Source organism: Rhinolophus ferrumequinum, chromosome 22 (genome assembly GCF_004115265.2).
Source record: "Rhinolophus ferrumequinum isolate MPI-CBG mRhiFer1 chromosome 22, mRhiFer1_v1.p, whole genome shotgun sequence".
Lineage (NCBI taxonomy): Eukaryota > Metazoa > Chordata > Mammalia > Chiroptera > Rhinolophidae > Rhinolophus > Rhinolophus ferrumequinum.
In genome coordinates, this window is record NC_046305.1 from 8,598,286 (window position 1) to 8,614,540 (window position 16,255).

General features: G+C 39.7%; 1 protein-coding gene across 1 annotated transcript in view; it reads right to left on the bottom strand.

The window, feature by feature from the left end:
- The window catches only part of SLC9C2 (solute carrier family 9 member C2 (putative)), a 57,646-nt gene that overhangs the window by 34,070 nt on the left and 7,321 nt on the right, over positions 1-16,255 (bottom strand). The window contains exons 5-12 of the mRNA XM_033092684.1: positions 14,128-14,244; positions 12,783-12,944; positions 11,821-11,920; positions 8,758-8,901; positions 5,482-5,650; positions 3,173-3,254; positions 1,576-1,742; positions 913-1,008 (exon numbers count right to left, since the gene is read on the bottom strand). Of these exons, the coding sequence (XP_032948575.1) occupies positions 913-1,008; positions 1,576-1,742; positions 3,173-3,254; positions 5,482-5,650; positions 8,758-8,901; positions 11,821-11,920; positions 12,783-12,944; positions 14,128-14,244 (1,037 nt within the window). The remainder of the gene's footprint in view (positions 1-912; positions 1,009-1,575; positions 1,743-3,172; positions 3,255-5,481; positions 5,651-8,757; positions 8,902-11,820; positions 11,921-12,782; positions 12,945-14,127; positions 14,245-16,255) is intronic.

Consider the following 16,255-nt stretch of genomic DNA (forward strand, 5'->3'; position numbering starts at 1 on the left):
AATACTTGATGTTATTAAGGAATTATTAAATTCAGGTGATATGTTAGTATTTTACTGTGTTTTTTAAAAGACTTTAAAATGTAGAGATACATACTGAAATATTTAAGATGAAATAATGATAGGATATCTGGGATTTGCTTCAAAATAATATAAAAGGTGGGGGTGAATGTGAGTGCAGATGCAGCAGGTTTGGTTATGTGTGGACGGTTTTTAAGGCTGGGTGATGGATAATGGGGTTCATTACACAGAATATTCTATCTACTTTTGTACATGTTAGAAAATTTCCATAATAATAAGTTTTAAAATTAAAGTTAAAAAGGACTCGACATAATGAGTATTTCATATCCTTGTAATATTGAGTAAAATTTGTCTGATTAGAATATAACTCCAATTTAATGTATAATTTGATAAGTTGATTTAAATTTCATTACCTAGTAATCTTCCTATGTTTATATTAGAACATTTGAATATTAAATCTGAAATATTTTAAAACAATTTTGATTCATTAGATTTATTTTAACTTATTAGATTTATAAGAATTAATAAACACTTGAGAGAATTTTGTATAAAAGGAACTCAAATATGTTCAATTTATAAAAGCAGTTTCAAAGATTATGAAGATGTTTAACTAAACATGTAAATGGCACCAAATGTTATTCAAAGACCCCTGAAAAGTAAACTGCTAAAATCTGCTAGACTTAGAATAAGATTTGTTACTTGAACTTAAAGCCTATGAGATTTCTCATTTTCATTTTTTAATTTTCATAAATCAGACATAAATTTTAACAACCAATAGACTATCAAAAAATGGGGAAAATATTTTTTTCTAGTCACCTGAAAACCGTATGTAAGAATTAAAAGTATTACAAGAATAAAAAAAAAAAGAAAGCAGATTATGTGAACAGTACCAACCATTTGTATCATAGCTATATGCAATCTGGCTTCTTCGATTAAAGCATCATCTGTTGTGGACTGCTCCCCGTTGCTATCATGTGAAATGTGGTAAAACTGACCAGCATCAGGCTAAGTTTTAAAAGCATACAGAGATAAAGTTAAAAATCAGTAAAAATGATTAGGAGCTGTCAAATGCTTCAAATAATTCAAATCAGAATTATTAAAATGAAGAGCCATGTACTCGTGTAAGTGGCTAACATTCTCTATGTAAGAAATGTTGCTTTCAGTTGTGGCAAAGTAACTAGTATTTATTTACAGGTCAAATTCTTCCCCCAAGCTGTCTACGCTTGACTGCTCTCTGAAGCAGCCTGTGTTTCCTGTTTTTTATAAGACTTATCCAGAGAGACATCTCCACAGGTTGGAATATTAGTCATGGCAGAACCCATTCATAGTTACTCAACCAGCCCATCTGTAAAAACATAAATTCCCCTGTATTTGGCAAACAAGGTCAGATCACCATGACCTTGTCCGAGACAGAATTCAACGAAGTCTTTTAACCGAGATAGCAAAGCTAGTAAATACACCTCCCCCAAATTTTCTGACAGTTAATTAGCAGAATCAAGTTTTTTATAATAAATGAAAACAAGAGAGGCAGACCCAGGGAAGGAAAGAAGGACTCACAGGAATGCTGTATTTAATCTTCGTTTTTTCTTCTACTAAGGTCCAATTAACATTTGTCAAAATTTTCTCTGTTTTAAATAAAGTTATTGTGTTCTGTATTATCTCCTGTATGTGTTTAATGGCATTGAGCATGGCCATTTGTCTTGAAAGAGAAATGGCACACAAACCTGTAACAGAGGAAAGCAGGAACCTTAACAGAATACACTGAAGACTGTGAGGGGAAACAAAAATGTCACATGATGTAGTGGAATCTTGGCATCACCCGCAGAGCCAAACCAGAGTGCTTAGAGCAAGGACATTTTGTCCAGAATTTTCTAGGAAATTACCCAACTCTCTGTTTCCTTCTGGCTGTACAGCTTAACTTGATCTGACCCAACTACGAAAGAATGTTTTATAGAAATGTACACTTGAAGAAGCTGGTTTGGAATTCTTACTTAAAAAGCCAGTTCCAGCAAGTGCCTGTTAAACGTGTGCCATGCAGTATTTCTAGAAAGGACGAGCATTGATTCTGAGAGGATAAAGCTCGTCACATATTTTTGCTTCAAAATGAACATCCTGAGGTTTGGTTAACCCAATAAACATTTTGTAATGAAAGAATAAGAGAAGAAGAAAACATTACCATGATAGTATAATTAAACCCCTTGATCTTGCCTTTGGGTAGCTCAGGAAGCGAATCACAAGAAAGGAGCATGGGAGAAACCCAGATGTTATGCCCTAAGCAAAGAGAGCAGAGCAGGCCTGGGCGGGGAAGAGCAGACCTTCAGAGATCAAATGAACTTCACTCATGCTCCAGTATAGACTTCTGCTGACCCAAGCACACCGTGTCACTGCAAACGAGAGCGTACCCATAACTGGGGCAAGGGGAGAGCTGCCCAAAATCTGCCCCATTTCCTAGCCCTGTTTCCGGATTGGAGCTGTCACAGGAAGTTCTGCAATGGTGGTGAGGGGCACGGTTTCAGGCACAGGCAGGCCTGGAGAAGACATCAGCAGAGGTGATGTCTCTTGTTTGTAGGACAGGGTAAATTCACCAGGGGGTTTCCCTGTTTAGAAGAACTCTCCTTCAACAGTCCTTCTACCTTCTCTACCTTCTACCTTCTCCTTCTATCTTCCGTTGACCTCTCATTAGTTCCATGCTTACGCAGAAACCTTCTGATTACCAATGGTTTATCAAGGAAATTGGTATTTCGAGGTGAATACCCTGAATCATGATCACAATTATTTCAGACATAGAAAGAAATCATCCTCGTTATACATTAATAATTCGATTTTCTGCTTTATCCATTTTCTTCTGCGAGTGCCGTATACGCACGTCTCCAGCAGTCTGATGAGTTAGAGACCATGACAGAATCAGTCCTCTGCACCAGCAAAGCTGAGGACAGGGTCATGGGATACAGGATTATGCTAAGGCCCTACGCTGACCTGGTGTAGTCCCACCCCGCTCTCTCCCTCCTATCGGGGCCCCACTGCCACCGATTAGCTTATCGTGGATTTCTCTATTGACCACGTGTCTATTTGTGATTTGATCATATTTATGCATAAATATCATCTATCTGCATTATTCTCCCCAGTTAATTAATGGAAGGTAGATATACGTTACCTAATGTCCTGGCAAAATGAGTCATCATGTATGAATTTATTCCCATAGTCATTAATGAAACCACTTGGACATACAATATAAACTATAAAACAAAATGCACAAATAGTTAGAACCAAAACATTAATAAGTTCTCCAAAGGGAATCATTGTTCAATTAACCACCCACGAAATTCTTAATCTACGTTTTTAAATCCTGCCTCTGAAAAATAAATTGAGGCAAAAGGATGGTTTTGTGAAAACTGATTGGATATAATATACTGAGGCAGAAATGAGTTTTCAATGTGGATGAGAAAAAAAAAAAGATTTTGTCATTTCTGGGAAGGTTAGGAACCCTGAGAGGAGAGCACTCCACAGCTTCCAGCAGCAGCCACACAAAACCAGAAAGGTGGGGGTCATCACAGACTGGTGGGGGAGAGACTCCCGCAACAGCAGGCAGTGGAGACCACAGGTGGGAGAGGGAAATGCACCTGCCACAAGCATTTTGCTGCAACTGGACAAGAGGCTCCGTAGAAGCAGGTGGGAGCTCTGGTGGGGTGTGGAGAGGTGCCATGCCAAAGCAGAAACACAACCACATTTGGAGTTGGTGGCTCTGCCATTTATCACCCATGGAATTTGGGGCCAGTCAACCACTCGGAGCCTCGGTGTTCCTCATTGAAAAATGGAGTTAATAGCAATATGTCCTCCGGAGAGCGTTCCCCAAATTTACAGCAGTAAAGCACCTGAAGTGTTTCTTAAAGTCACTGGCTCCCAGGCTTCCCCAGGGATTCTGATTCTGTAGGTCTGGGGTGGAGCCAAAGGGATTCGTAACGTCAGACACATGTGGGAAACAAAGTAAAATGATAGTCAAATGGGAGTTCAAGTTTCATTGATTGGTTTTAGGCCAATTCCTTGCACAAAAGAAAACTGAAGGAGCTCAGATGTTGGTTATTATACTTTTCCTTTGAAGCATGAAAAGACCCACAGTCTTGGCAAAACCACAGGTTTGTTTGAATTCCAAATTAATTCCCAGATCACGCCCACAGATATAAAGTGTAAATCCTCAGGAAAGACAGGCAAGGATACGATATACTCCATTAAAACAAACAAAATACAGCACACACACAAAAGCACTCCCTCTTTTGAGAGTTAGGGCACCTGAGTTCCCTCCCTAACATGCTCTTCTCTGTTTTGATTTCTGCACATGCAAGAAGCAGAGTGTGATAGTTGCTCACAAAAAGAAGATATTTGAAAAAAACTGAACTCCTGGGAATTCTAGGACCCGAGCAAAATAGCAAAATAGAGAAAATCCTGAGCTGGAAATTGGATAATATCAGGAAACTCTGTATATCTATGTACCTCCAGATTGAAGTTCCTTGGGAGGTGGGCAGGAGTTCTTAATTTACATTATTCAAGTGCTTTTATCCTTCCTAGGGGCAGGTTTGGGATTCACCTGACTGGGAGGTGGTGGGAGTTTCCTGAGGATTTCTAGAACCTTCTAGCAACTTCTCCAGCTAGCTCACACAGAACTGTCACAAATGATATGGTACCCTAAAACTGTCAGCAGATCCACTGGGCTCTTTCAATCCTTCCTGGAATCTTAGTACCACAGATGCTGCCACCACCAGATAGCCCACCGGCTAGCCCATGGGATAAGGGCTTTGAGAGAAAGTGGAAAGAAAACCAAGTTTCGTTTTTCACTAAAGATAATGTAGTCTTCAGTCAAAATTTTTAAAGAAATTAATTTTTAAAAATTAGCCCTAAAGACATCAATGTAATTAGATCCTTAGTTCAAACATTTAAAAAAAATCTTTCTTCCTTTAGTATATTTAACTAGCACTTCAGTTTTTGCTCTACTAGCTATAGGAACTGGAATGTCATAGATAGGGTTTTGCTTTTTATGATTTCTGACAGCTATTGGGCAGTAGCATTTATATGCTCAATAACATTTACTGAGCATTTACTAAATGTCAGGTATTTTACTAAGCATCAGCTCAATCCTCAACCGGAAATTTAAGTTCCACAAATCTAGGAAACTCACCAAAGATCACACAGCCTGTGAAAGGCGGAGCCAGGATTCGACCCCAAGTCTACCCAGTTCCCAAGTCTGTAAACTTTACTTAACTGCTGGTCCCTTTCACATTGTCAGCGTCAATAAACTTTCCTCTAAAATTTCCTTCCTACTTAAAAAAAAAAAAAAAAGTATTTTTCGAATCCGATTTTTAAAAAGGTTAAATTTATTATCGGGTACTATGACAAGTGCTACAAATACAAGGACAAGCAAATACAAGGAATAAATAAATATGAATAATCATGAGACATGATTTTGCCTACCATTTGTGGCGACTCTATTTTTTGTTCAGCCAGATTATAAACATCGGGAGCCAAGAGTAAGCTAAAAATGCCTTTAATTCCAGACCATGCTATCACAGCTCCCCATTTCCAATTATATTCGTAAGTCGAATACATCAGAATAGGGCTCACTAACACAATAGTAACCAATCTGTGAAGAGAAAAACATTTAAATCACGCCTTATGTATGAATGTGATTCATGGTTGGAACTATATACTAAAATACTAAATTTCATGTAAAATTTTTCAGGAAAGAGAAGACAATCTAGTTTTTTGATACGTTGTTTAAACTTTCTGGAACTAACCAAATCTACTATCTTGCACATAATATTCAAATCTTGAAAAATAATGTTAGAAGTTCTATACAAATATAAGGAATGATCATTGACACCAGGGCGTACTGTTTGGATTTTGGTAGTAAATTCCTATAGGGAAACGTCCTCAAATAATATCAATCAGCTCATCTATTCACTGAAAGGCCATGACTGTATTCAGAAATTAGGCCAGAGGACTGCAGATCATGGCCAGAAAGTAAAATTATTGTAAACACATTAACAAACTTACCGTGTTTCCCCGAAAATAAGACCTAGCTGGACAATCAGCTCTAATGAGTCTTTTGGAGCAAAAATTAATAAAAGACCGGATCTTATTTTACTATAATAGAAGATCAGATTAATATACTATACTATCCTATACTACTGGGTCTTATATTAATTTTTGCTCCAAAAGACGCATTAGAGCTGATTGTCCAGCTAGGTCTTATTTTTGGGTAAACAGGTAGCCCAACCAAATTTCTCTTGAGTTCCCACAAGAATCATATATTAAATGTCACAAATAATTTCCATTTGCACCTTATTTCTCTACAGATCATTTTTCTATAAGACCCTGTGACAAAATTTACATTCCATCTTCAGGGGATCTGTACCAAAAAAATATCAGCAATGTCCTTCAAATAAGATTTCAGCAGAAATAAAACTGACATGTTCTCAGAAAAAAAAAAAATATTGTGTATCAGTTGCTAACCTGGAATTTCACAAGACAGTTTAGAGAATTCATTAAGAAACAGAAAAATCTACAATTACCATCTATAATGTATATAATTAATTTGGGCAACCTTCTGTGCCTTGTATTTAAGCCAATTCTTCCCAACCTTTCCAGTCTTACTAAATAATATTTCTCCAAAATTCCATGAGTCCAGCCAAAATAGAACAACTTGTGTTGTTTCCTCATATAAAAAAAATGGAGGAGTATATCAAAGGTTCTGGAGTAAGTCTACCTGGGTTCAAATTTAGGCTTCCTTTAGTAACTATGTAAACTTCAGCACATTATTTAGTCTCTCTAAGCCTCAGTTTCTTCTTCTGTAAAATGGAGATGATGATGATAATTGTACTTGCCTCAAAGGATTATTATGAAGATTCAATTATTAAACGAGGAACCATTTATAGGGTTTAGAATGAGGCTGTGAATGTGGTCAGTGTTCAAAATGTTAGCGACGATTCTTATACCCAGACCTTTGTTTGATTCATCCTCTCTGAAATGTCCTTCTCAACAAGTCTCTATGGAAAGGCCACCTACAGTCTAAGGACCCCTTAGGATGACGCTCTCCATTAAAACATTTCTTCTAGCGAGGTGGAAGCATAAGTTCACACAATATCTCTGGTACCCACTAGCCATTTGAACTTGGGCAAGGTACGTCACCTTTTTTGGGTCAGTTTCTTTATCTATACAATAGAGAGAATAATTCTTATCTCCTAGTGTTGTAATGAAGATGAGATGAGATCGTGGATGTGTAGCTGAGTCAAACAATGTGCAAAAAAAACCATGCGTCTTTCTTCAAGCTGCACACAAGCTCCCATGGTGGGAAGAAACGGAAATTGTACACACATCCTTCTGTGTGAGAATGACTACCTGAGTTGCCTGCAGTGGCTTCAGAGGCGGCAGAAGCCACATTCCAGGAGAACATCTTAGAAAGGGAGTGCCCTTGGCTAGGCCTACCCTGAGTGGAAATGACAAAGTTTTGCAAAGACACTGTCCTAAATTCTTACGGGAGACACAACGACCACGAGTACGCAATGGCATTCTAGAAAAAGCATGCTCGTGGGAGTCAAGTTTAAATCCCAACTCTGCCCTTACAAGTTGGGTGACTCTAGGCAAGTTTCTAACCTCTCCATGCTTCATCTTTGAAATGATGAAATGACACCTACCTTATAGGGTTGTATGAATGTTAATGGCATAATGTACATGGTAAGTGCTTAATAAATGGCTTTATCATAGCTATGAGGTCGGACAATTAAGTTTGCGAACTCATCCTGGAAAAAGTCCTGCATACCTCATTGCTGAATATCACTACGGCCACCTTCAAAGTACTCCCCTGGGGAAGCTATGCACCGACGCCAGTGCCTAGTCCACCCTTCAAAGCAATTTTGGAACTCTTTCTGGAATGGCCATCAGAGCTGTCGTCGTATTACCCTTGATGTCCTGAATATCATCAAAATGTCTTCCTTTCAGTATTTCCTTTATCTTCAGGTAAAGAAAGAAGTCACTGGGGGCCAGATCAGGTGAGGAGGGAGGGTGTTCCAATATAGTTACTTGTTTACTGGCTAAAAACTCCCTCCCAGACAGTGCCGTGTGAGCTGGTGCATAGTCGTGATGCAAGAGCCATGAATTGTTGGCGAAAAGTTCAAGTGGTCTAACTTTTTCACGCTGCTTTTTCAGCACTTCCAAACAGTAAACTTGGTTAACTGTTTGTCCAGTTGGTACAAATCCATAATGAATAATCCCTCTGATGTCAAAAAAAAAAGGTTAGCAACATTATTGCAACAAGTTCGCGAACTTAATTGTCACACCTTCGTATGATGATAATACATGATAACGAAAATCAACAAAAACGTTAGGAGACATCAATCTGGTCCAGGGGTGCTCCAACTTTAACAAGCATGTTGAAACAGTTCTGTGAATCTCGAGATTGAACCGCATAAATTGGGATGGGCCCATGAATGTGCATTTCTATTAATCTCATAGGCTATGCTGATGATGCTGTGCTGCCCCTTCTGATTTTATAGATGAAATCTTGAAGAGTAAATACACACACACACCCCCCTCACGGCACAGCAAGCTATTGCCAGGACCTTGACAAGCACCCAGGCTTTCTGACTGCATGCCCAGGGCTCTCTTTCGCTGTAACCCACTGCTTCCCAATTGTCATTATGGGCTTGGGAACCTAGGACCAGTAAGAAAACTTTAAAATACAATTCTTACCTGACAACATTCACTGTTGCAAATAAGATTAAAATGAAAACTACAGTGTGCGCTCTAAAATATTTGGTTTGTCCACATCCAATTACAATGCCAAAGAAAGCGTATATTAAATGTTGGAACATGGATGAAAACATTATTAGGAACCTAGGATGAAGAGAATGGAAATCATATTTTAGCAATATGTTTTTTTAAATAGTTCCCTTTTCACAGAAAATAGTGTCTCACATATCTGCCATTCTTGTCTTAGCAGAGGTCCTTGCTTCCGTCACTGTTACAATCAAGCAAGGGTTGATTGTCATGTTGTACTTTTTACAATATTTAAAAGTATTTTGTTGGAACTGAAATACACCCAGTTCCATAGTCCCTAATACCCTCATCACACCAATCTCCAGGGGCTGCCTCTCTCAGCAGAACAGTAAGAGCAAGGCGGAAAAGTGAGGCTCCGCAGCCCTCACCCTCAGGCTGGTGATGTGGCAGTTCAGTGAGATTAGCTGGCAGCGTATCAACGGTCGGGCCTGTCACAGCTACACCCAGAGCCGGGCTTGCTGCGAGGAGCCGCCAGGTTAACCTTGACTTTGTGATAGCTGACTGGATCACCTTCGTGTCCTCTGCATGACTTCTCCCTTTGTGGTCTGCATCAGCGTCCCTTCCCTTGAATGTCTCTCCTGTCTGCTTTCCCATTTACTGAATTCCGAAACACCTTGCGAGCCTAACTCTAATCCTGTGTTCTTCACAAAACCTTCCTACGCACTCTCTGGAAGCGACGCTCCTCTGAATCCCCACCGTGCCCTTCATCAATTCCACCATGTGCTTAAGCAGAGAGGAGCAGGAAGAATCACCCAGATCGCTTTCTAAAAATCTACATGCCGGGCCCCATTCCAGAGATTCTCACTGAGCAGACCAGAGCACTGAGGTTAGGCCATGAGGCCGTTCTGGTTCCATGTGGTAACACACCTGGGTCACTGCCAGGTCTGACCTCTACAGACAGATCCAAAGCCACGTCTCCTCTTGGACCCTCTATTGGGACTTTCCCCTTCTGCTGACTGGGTGGCTGTGTCTGTCCCACAAACCAGTGTCCCTGTAGGTGGGTCTGAAGTTCTACACTCGGAAAGAAACATTAGGAAACCTCATTTTAGCTGCAGTTATAAACCACGTTTTCGGATACAGCATTACTCCAATTAAGCAGATAGTCTGACCCTCTATTTGATTCCAATCTCGATTCAACTAATTCAGAACTCCCACAAGGAAAGGGTATGAGTGGACCTCAAATTCCAATGCTCAGTTTTCTGAAAATTCAGAAATGATGGAATAACTGGCTGAGCAGAATACCTTTTTAAATGTCTCCACAGGACCTAAAAAATGTCTTACATATCGTAGGACCCCAACAAACATATAATTAATTGTTTACACTTATTATTAGCTTCTTACACAAACACATCCATCACTTAACAAAGAGTGCCTTCTGAGAAGGGACTTGTTTTCATAGCCCAAACCTAAGATATAAGGTCTAGGTAGGTCACAGTAGACATTGACCAAGGATGAGCTGATGAGGTGAAAGAATAAACAATGAGTGAAAAGAATGAGTAATTTATAATGATGCTGACATCATTATAACATGACATCATTATAACATGACTGAGCTCAGAAAACTGCCCAAAATCAGACAAAATGTACATGTTCTTTGAATCCATTATTCCCAAGCTCCTAGATTTTAAAAACCAGTCAAGTGTCTTCACATTTACACAAAATTAGTATAGTTATAGGTGTCAATTTTTTTATTTTGCCAAATAGAGCTATAAAAAATAAAATACTGTGCCGTCCCGGTGGCTCAGGCGGTTAGAGCTCCGTGCTCCTAACTCCAAAGGCTGCTGGTTCGATTCCTACATGGGCCAGTGGGCTCTCAACCACAAGGTTGCCGGTTCAACTCCTTGAGTCCCGCAAGGGATGGTGGGCTCTGCCCCCTGCAACTAAGATTGAACATGGCACCTTGAGCTGAGCTGCCTCATGGATGGCTCAGTTGGTTGGAGAGCGTCCTCTCAACCACAAGGTTGCCAGTTCAATGCCTTGACTCCCGCAAGGGATGATGGGCTGTGACCCCTGCAACTAGAAAAAATGGCAACTAGACCTGGAGCTGAGCTGCGCCCTCCACAACTAAGATTGAAAGGACAACAACTTGACTTGGAAAAAAGTCCTGGAAGTACACACTGTTCCCCAATAAAGTCCTGTACCCTTTTCCCCCCTCCAAAAAAAATACCATCTTTTATCACTGGAATTTCATTTTTAAAAAGTACCATCTTCTACCACTGCAATTTCTAAAAGAAAGGACATTTTAAACACCATAAAAGTAGAAAGGACATAATTTCAAAACAATGGATAGTCCTTTACATTAAAGTAATGAATCTACATGGGAAAACTCAGGATTATGGCTTATTTTTCTCATTTTAATATTTGCTTTCATCCAATGTGAGAATTTCTACATTAGAGTATGACTGGGTGGGAAATAATTCTGAAATAAATCTATATTTTAGCACAGTTCCTCAGAGAAGGGCCAATTCATTTGTTTGAGAAGACAAGCAAATGGTGTTCCCTCTGTCCAGAGAGGGCCGTATGACACTTTGTAAAGGGTAGCAAAGAGTTTTGGTGGAGCTGCTTCTTTCTGCTACTTTTCTTTTCCAGCTCTTCCCATATTTGGATACTGCCATTCAGGTCTCATTAACAATGAACCTAAATGACAGTATCCTAATATGGGAAGAGCTGGAAATAAAGGAAAAAAGTATTTTTCTTCACTTCCCACAGCTCAAAATAAATTTGTATCAAAGAGTTATGTATAAATACTACTATGGTCTCTGAGCCACTGATACGATTATTCAGCATGGGAATATCAATCAATGTCAATAATCGTTGGTTCCTCAAGTCCTTTTCAAATATAAGTGGTAGTAAAATTAAAACTGAAAAAGTAGGAAAAAGTTATAAAAAGGGAGTTTTATTAGTGTCACAAAGGCAGGACCACTGAAGCACTACATTTCTACAAAATCTATACCATGTACACAACAGGAGACTTACTTGGAAATTATTAACTTGATCCTCGGTTTAAAGCTTAAGGAATCTAAATTCAGTCCCACGGTGACTAAAGCAACCAATCCTGACATTCCAAAAAATTCCACTAGGGAGGGAAAAAAAAATGAATAAAATGAGTTGTATTCAAATCTGTACACTGAGTTGAGCAAAAGATTGGTGGGAAACTCAAGGGCAGTATTTCTCGGAAATTGGCTTCAATGAGTTGGCCTAATCCTGAAAATCGGGGGTTGGCCAACTTTTTCCGTAAAGAATCAGACAGTAATAAGTATTTAGTCCTGATTTCTTTACAGGCCATACGTTCCCTATTGCCACGACTCCACGTGCAAAAAGCCGCCATAGGCAACACGTAAACGAATGAGTGTCCAATAAATAATGACACAGGAATTTGAATTTCACATAATTTTCAGGACTAAACTAGCAAATGATTGTTTATTCCACTCTCTTGCTTCTCTTCCAGATACAGATATACCTGATTTCTCCCTCTCCTTTGCTGCCTCCTAGCCTCGGGTAAGGGCCAGCCACCATTCTGAGACTCACTAAATTAGACTGTTGAACTGGAAAAGACCTCAGGAGCATCTCTCCCAACGTTCTCATTCTAGACATGAGTTACTAAGGGTCAGAGCAGGAATCACTGAGTGCTGATTCCTCCCCCAGGGGACTGCCAGTGACTCAAGACAAGGTCAAAGGATGGAGTTCAGAAAGAGGAAGAGTAACCACATAGAGGAAGAATGCAAAGGGAAAGAACAGGTAGTTAAATTAAGGGAATTTGGAGAGACCAGGAAAGAGCTGGAGGTGGCAGAAAGATAATATGACCAGAGGCACCAAGGGGCCACAAGAAGGGGAAGCAGTTGGGGAAAAGCAACTGGATTCAAGGTCAAGGGATAGGGTGACGAACAAAAAAAATGCCACTGAGGATGGCATTTGTTTGGTATTTATTTCTGCCTTACCCATGTAGAAAATCATGTACACCATCGAAAAGTAAAGAATGATATTAGTCAGTGTGTTGCCAAAAAGGTCAGTGAATATAAAATGAATGATTCTTGCACACCAATATCCACATATTATGCTTCCCGAGATATTCAAGATGAGGTCCACGAGGATGTGGTACTCTAGAGAAAGAAAACAAGAAAAAGCCAAGTTGGACTTGTTTCTTTCATTGATGACATTTGGGTCTACACGTATTGATTTGCTCTTGAGATTTGGAATGGAGACCTTGTTCTGCAGCAGATGGGAGTTTCCTATGAGAGCCTGGCAAAAGAGGCCCTCTGGGGATATATTTCCCGTATGGTCTGCAGCTTGAGGGTTGCTCATCCAGGCATGGGAGACTCAAATGCCCTCAGAAGCCAGTCATGGAGAATAATGTAAAAAGCCGGTGACAAGCTGGAGAGTGAAGGTCCAACCAAAAGATACCTGAATGTCCACCCAAATTCAAATGTTTTACAAATACGTCAGGGCCAAGCAAACCTTGCTGGGGTCCCCACCAACCTGCAGTCCGTTTGTGACCCCTTCCCCCAGCGCAAGTGGCATTTGGGAAATGGAGAGGGGACATTTTCCATAGTCGCAATAACTGGGGACAATAGTGACAGTTAGGAAGCAGGTTTCAGGCAATGCCAAGGGTAGTGCTAAATCACAAAGACTGTCCCTCCCTAAATCAAGAGACACTGCAAATCCCTCTTTATCACCAGTGTTTCTTTCTCCTTTTTCCTCTCTTCCCCTACAACAGTCACATAAACAAGTCAGGAGGACACCTGTTCCTTCTTCATGCCGTGATTTTCTCCCCCCGTCTTCTCTACTGTTGCCCTATCTGGAAACCTAGCAAGATGACATGCGCCATATCCCAGTGGACTTTGATCTGCTGAATCTGTCTAGAAGCACGTCTAGGAGCTGATGCTCCAGGACTGCTTGAAATACTCAGTTTTCACACTCAGACTCAACTCCAGGATTGAGCCAATCCTTGGCACCCACTCACTGAGATCCAGATTGATTCAGAAAAGAAGGAAATCTGAGCCACACAGAACAGTGTGTGTGTGTGTGTGTGTGTGTGTGTACGCACACACATGCGTATTGAGGGAGATGGAATAATTTAACACTCTTTCCCCCTTAATGTCCAAGAAAACACACACAGTTGGCATGTAATTATTTTCTTGTGGCCTGATATGCTGTTTTAATTGGTCCAAGTGCAGAGAAAGCACTAAAGTTAAGACATCTTGAATGTATAATATTTAAATTTCAGTATGAATTGGAATGCACCACACGATTTTAGAAAATATACAGACAAAAATATGCTCCTACCCCTAAGTACAGATAGGTGAAGTATGTTGCTCCGAAAAAATCCAAAAAGAATGGTTGTGAAGCTACAGACGATCATTGATTCTCCTCTAATGATATCGGTATACATTTTGGAAATACCTGGAAAAGGAAATGTAAAATATAATTTAATATGAAAACAATGCTCTGAAACAGGAAAACACAAAAACAGAAGAGAAGGAATATGCTAGGAAAAAAAGAAGGCAGCCATGACTGGGATGGGTCTGTAAGACAATCACAATCGCACTTTTAATTTGTCCACTGTGCCTTCTGTATCTCCAATGGCAAAGGAACATGGCAGCAGCACTCTTTGAAGTGTCCAAGGCCTCAGACCATGCTTGAGCTTCAGAAGGACACTACACTTCTCAGGACACTACAGTTAGCTTCAATAAACATGAATCGTTAGACTCCACAAGAATCCCATTTTAGAAGTAAGTACATGGTATGACCCAGCAACTCTACTCCTAGACATACATCGAAGAGAACTGAGCACACATGTCCACACGAAACTTGGTACATAAATGTTCATAGCAGCATTACTCATAAGAGTCAATAAGTGGAAAGCACCCATAATCCATCAGCTGATGGATGTGTTTCCTGAATGGATAAAATATGTGCTCTATCCCTACAATGGAAGATTATTCAGCCATAGACAGGAATGAAGCATCAACTGATACATGTTGCAACATGGATGAACCTTCAAAACATGACACTAAGTCAAAGAAGCCAGATACAAAAATCACATATTGCACAATGTGATTTATAGGAAACATCCAGAACAGGTAAATCCATAAACAGAAAATTGATTAAGTGGTTGCCAGGGGGTTGGGGAGTGAGGGAACCAGGAGTGACTGCTAATGGATATGAGATTCCTTTTGGGAGTGCTGAAAATGTTATAAAATTAGATAGTGATGATGGTTGTATAACTCTGTAAATATATTAAAGACCACCGAATTGCATACTTTCAAAGGGTGAATTTCATGGTATGGGTTATATCGCAACAAAGCTGCTATAAAAAAAATAAGTACAAAATCTTATTGGCACTTAACATTCATTAACAGTTAAGTTTAATAGAAAATGTAGCCAAATTAGTTGCCTAGTGATACACAACTTACACGTAGGGTGCTTGTGACTGGTACCAACCCATCCAGTATCCATTCCCTGTTCTTGGTAACAGTACTTGTTTTGTTCAGGGTGGGAACATGCCCAGCTAAACAAGTACTTTTCCCCAACTTCCGGCTTCTAAGAGTCGCTACTAAGATATAAGTGGGAGTTACTGAGTGGGACTTTGGGGAAATTTCTTGGAGGGAGTGGTGACTTAGCTGAAGGGAACACCTTCGCAAAAGTCTCCTGAATGATAGGATTTTACAGAATTTCATGTTACTCAGTGTCTGATTGTGGATCAATCTTCAGACTGTTTATTTCCGTTATTCCTGCTTCATTATTGTAGCCAATAAAGAAGCAAAGATAATAAAAGGCAAGATAAGTTATAATCATCTCGTCTTACTTGTTATTACCAACGTCGACTAAACACAAATATAATGGTTAAACAGGGTTGGAGAGAATTAGCAGACTTGACTTAGCTGGTCCCCTCGAATTCAGTGTGTGAACCAGGAGCAAGTAAAATACACGGTTTTGTGTATGAGGTGTTTAATATTATAGTTATACTATTCAGAGTGAATATTATTTTAAGAGCAAAACACCACAAGAATTACTCCCCACATTTGTATTGATTTCATGTAGAACTAACTTAGATTCATGAATTCATTGTAAAATTTGGAAAAGAATAAAACAAGAAACCATCTGTAATTCCACAACCCAGATAGAACCATTTTAACGGTGCAGTCTTTTTCAAAGCATCTAATTCTTTTCACTCAGTTGAGATCATACGAAAACTTTGTCTTCTATTCCTTTACAAGCTCCTGTTCCAGATTCATTTTAAAGTAAAAACTGTTTGAGCCCTATGCACTCTTTTAAAGCAGGTAATAAATAGACAAATGCCTGTTAACTTGCATGTGTACACCCACTAACTTTTCTCAGTGGGCCAGTGCACCTCAGATTAGATTGTGCAGTTTTTACAGCGCATGAGGGCTCCACATCGAAAGAAGCACCA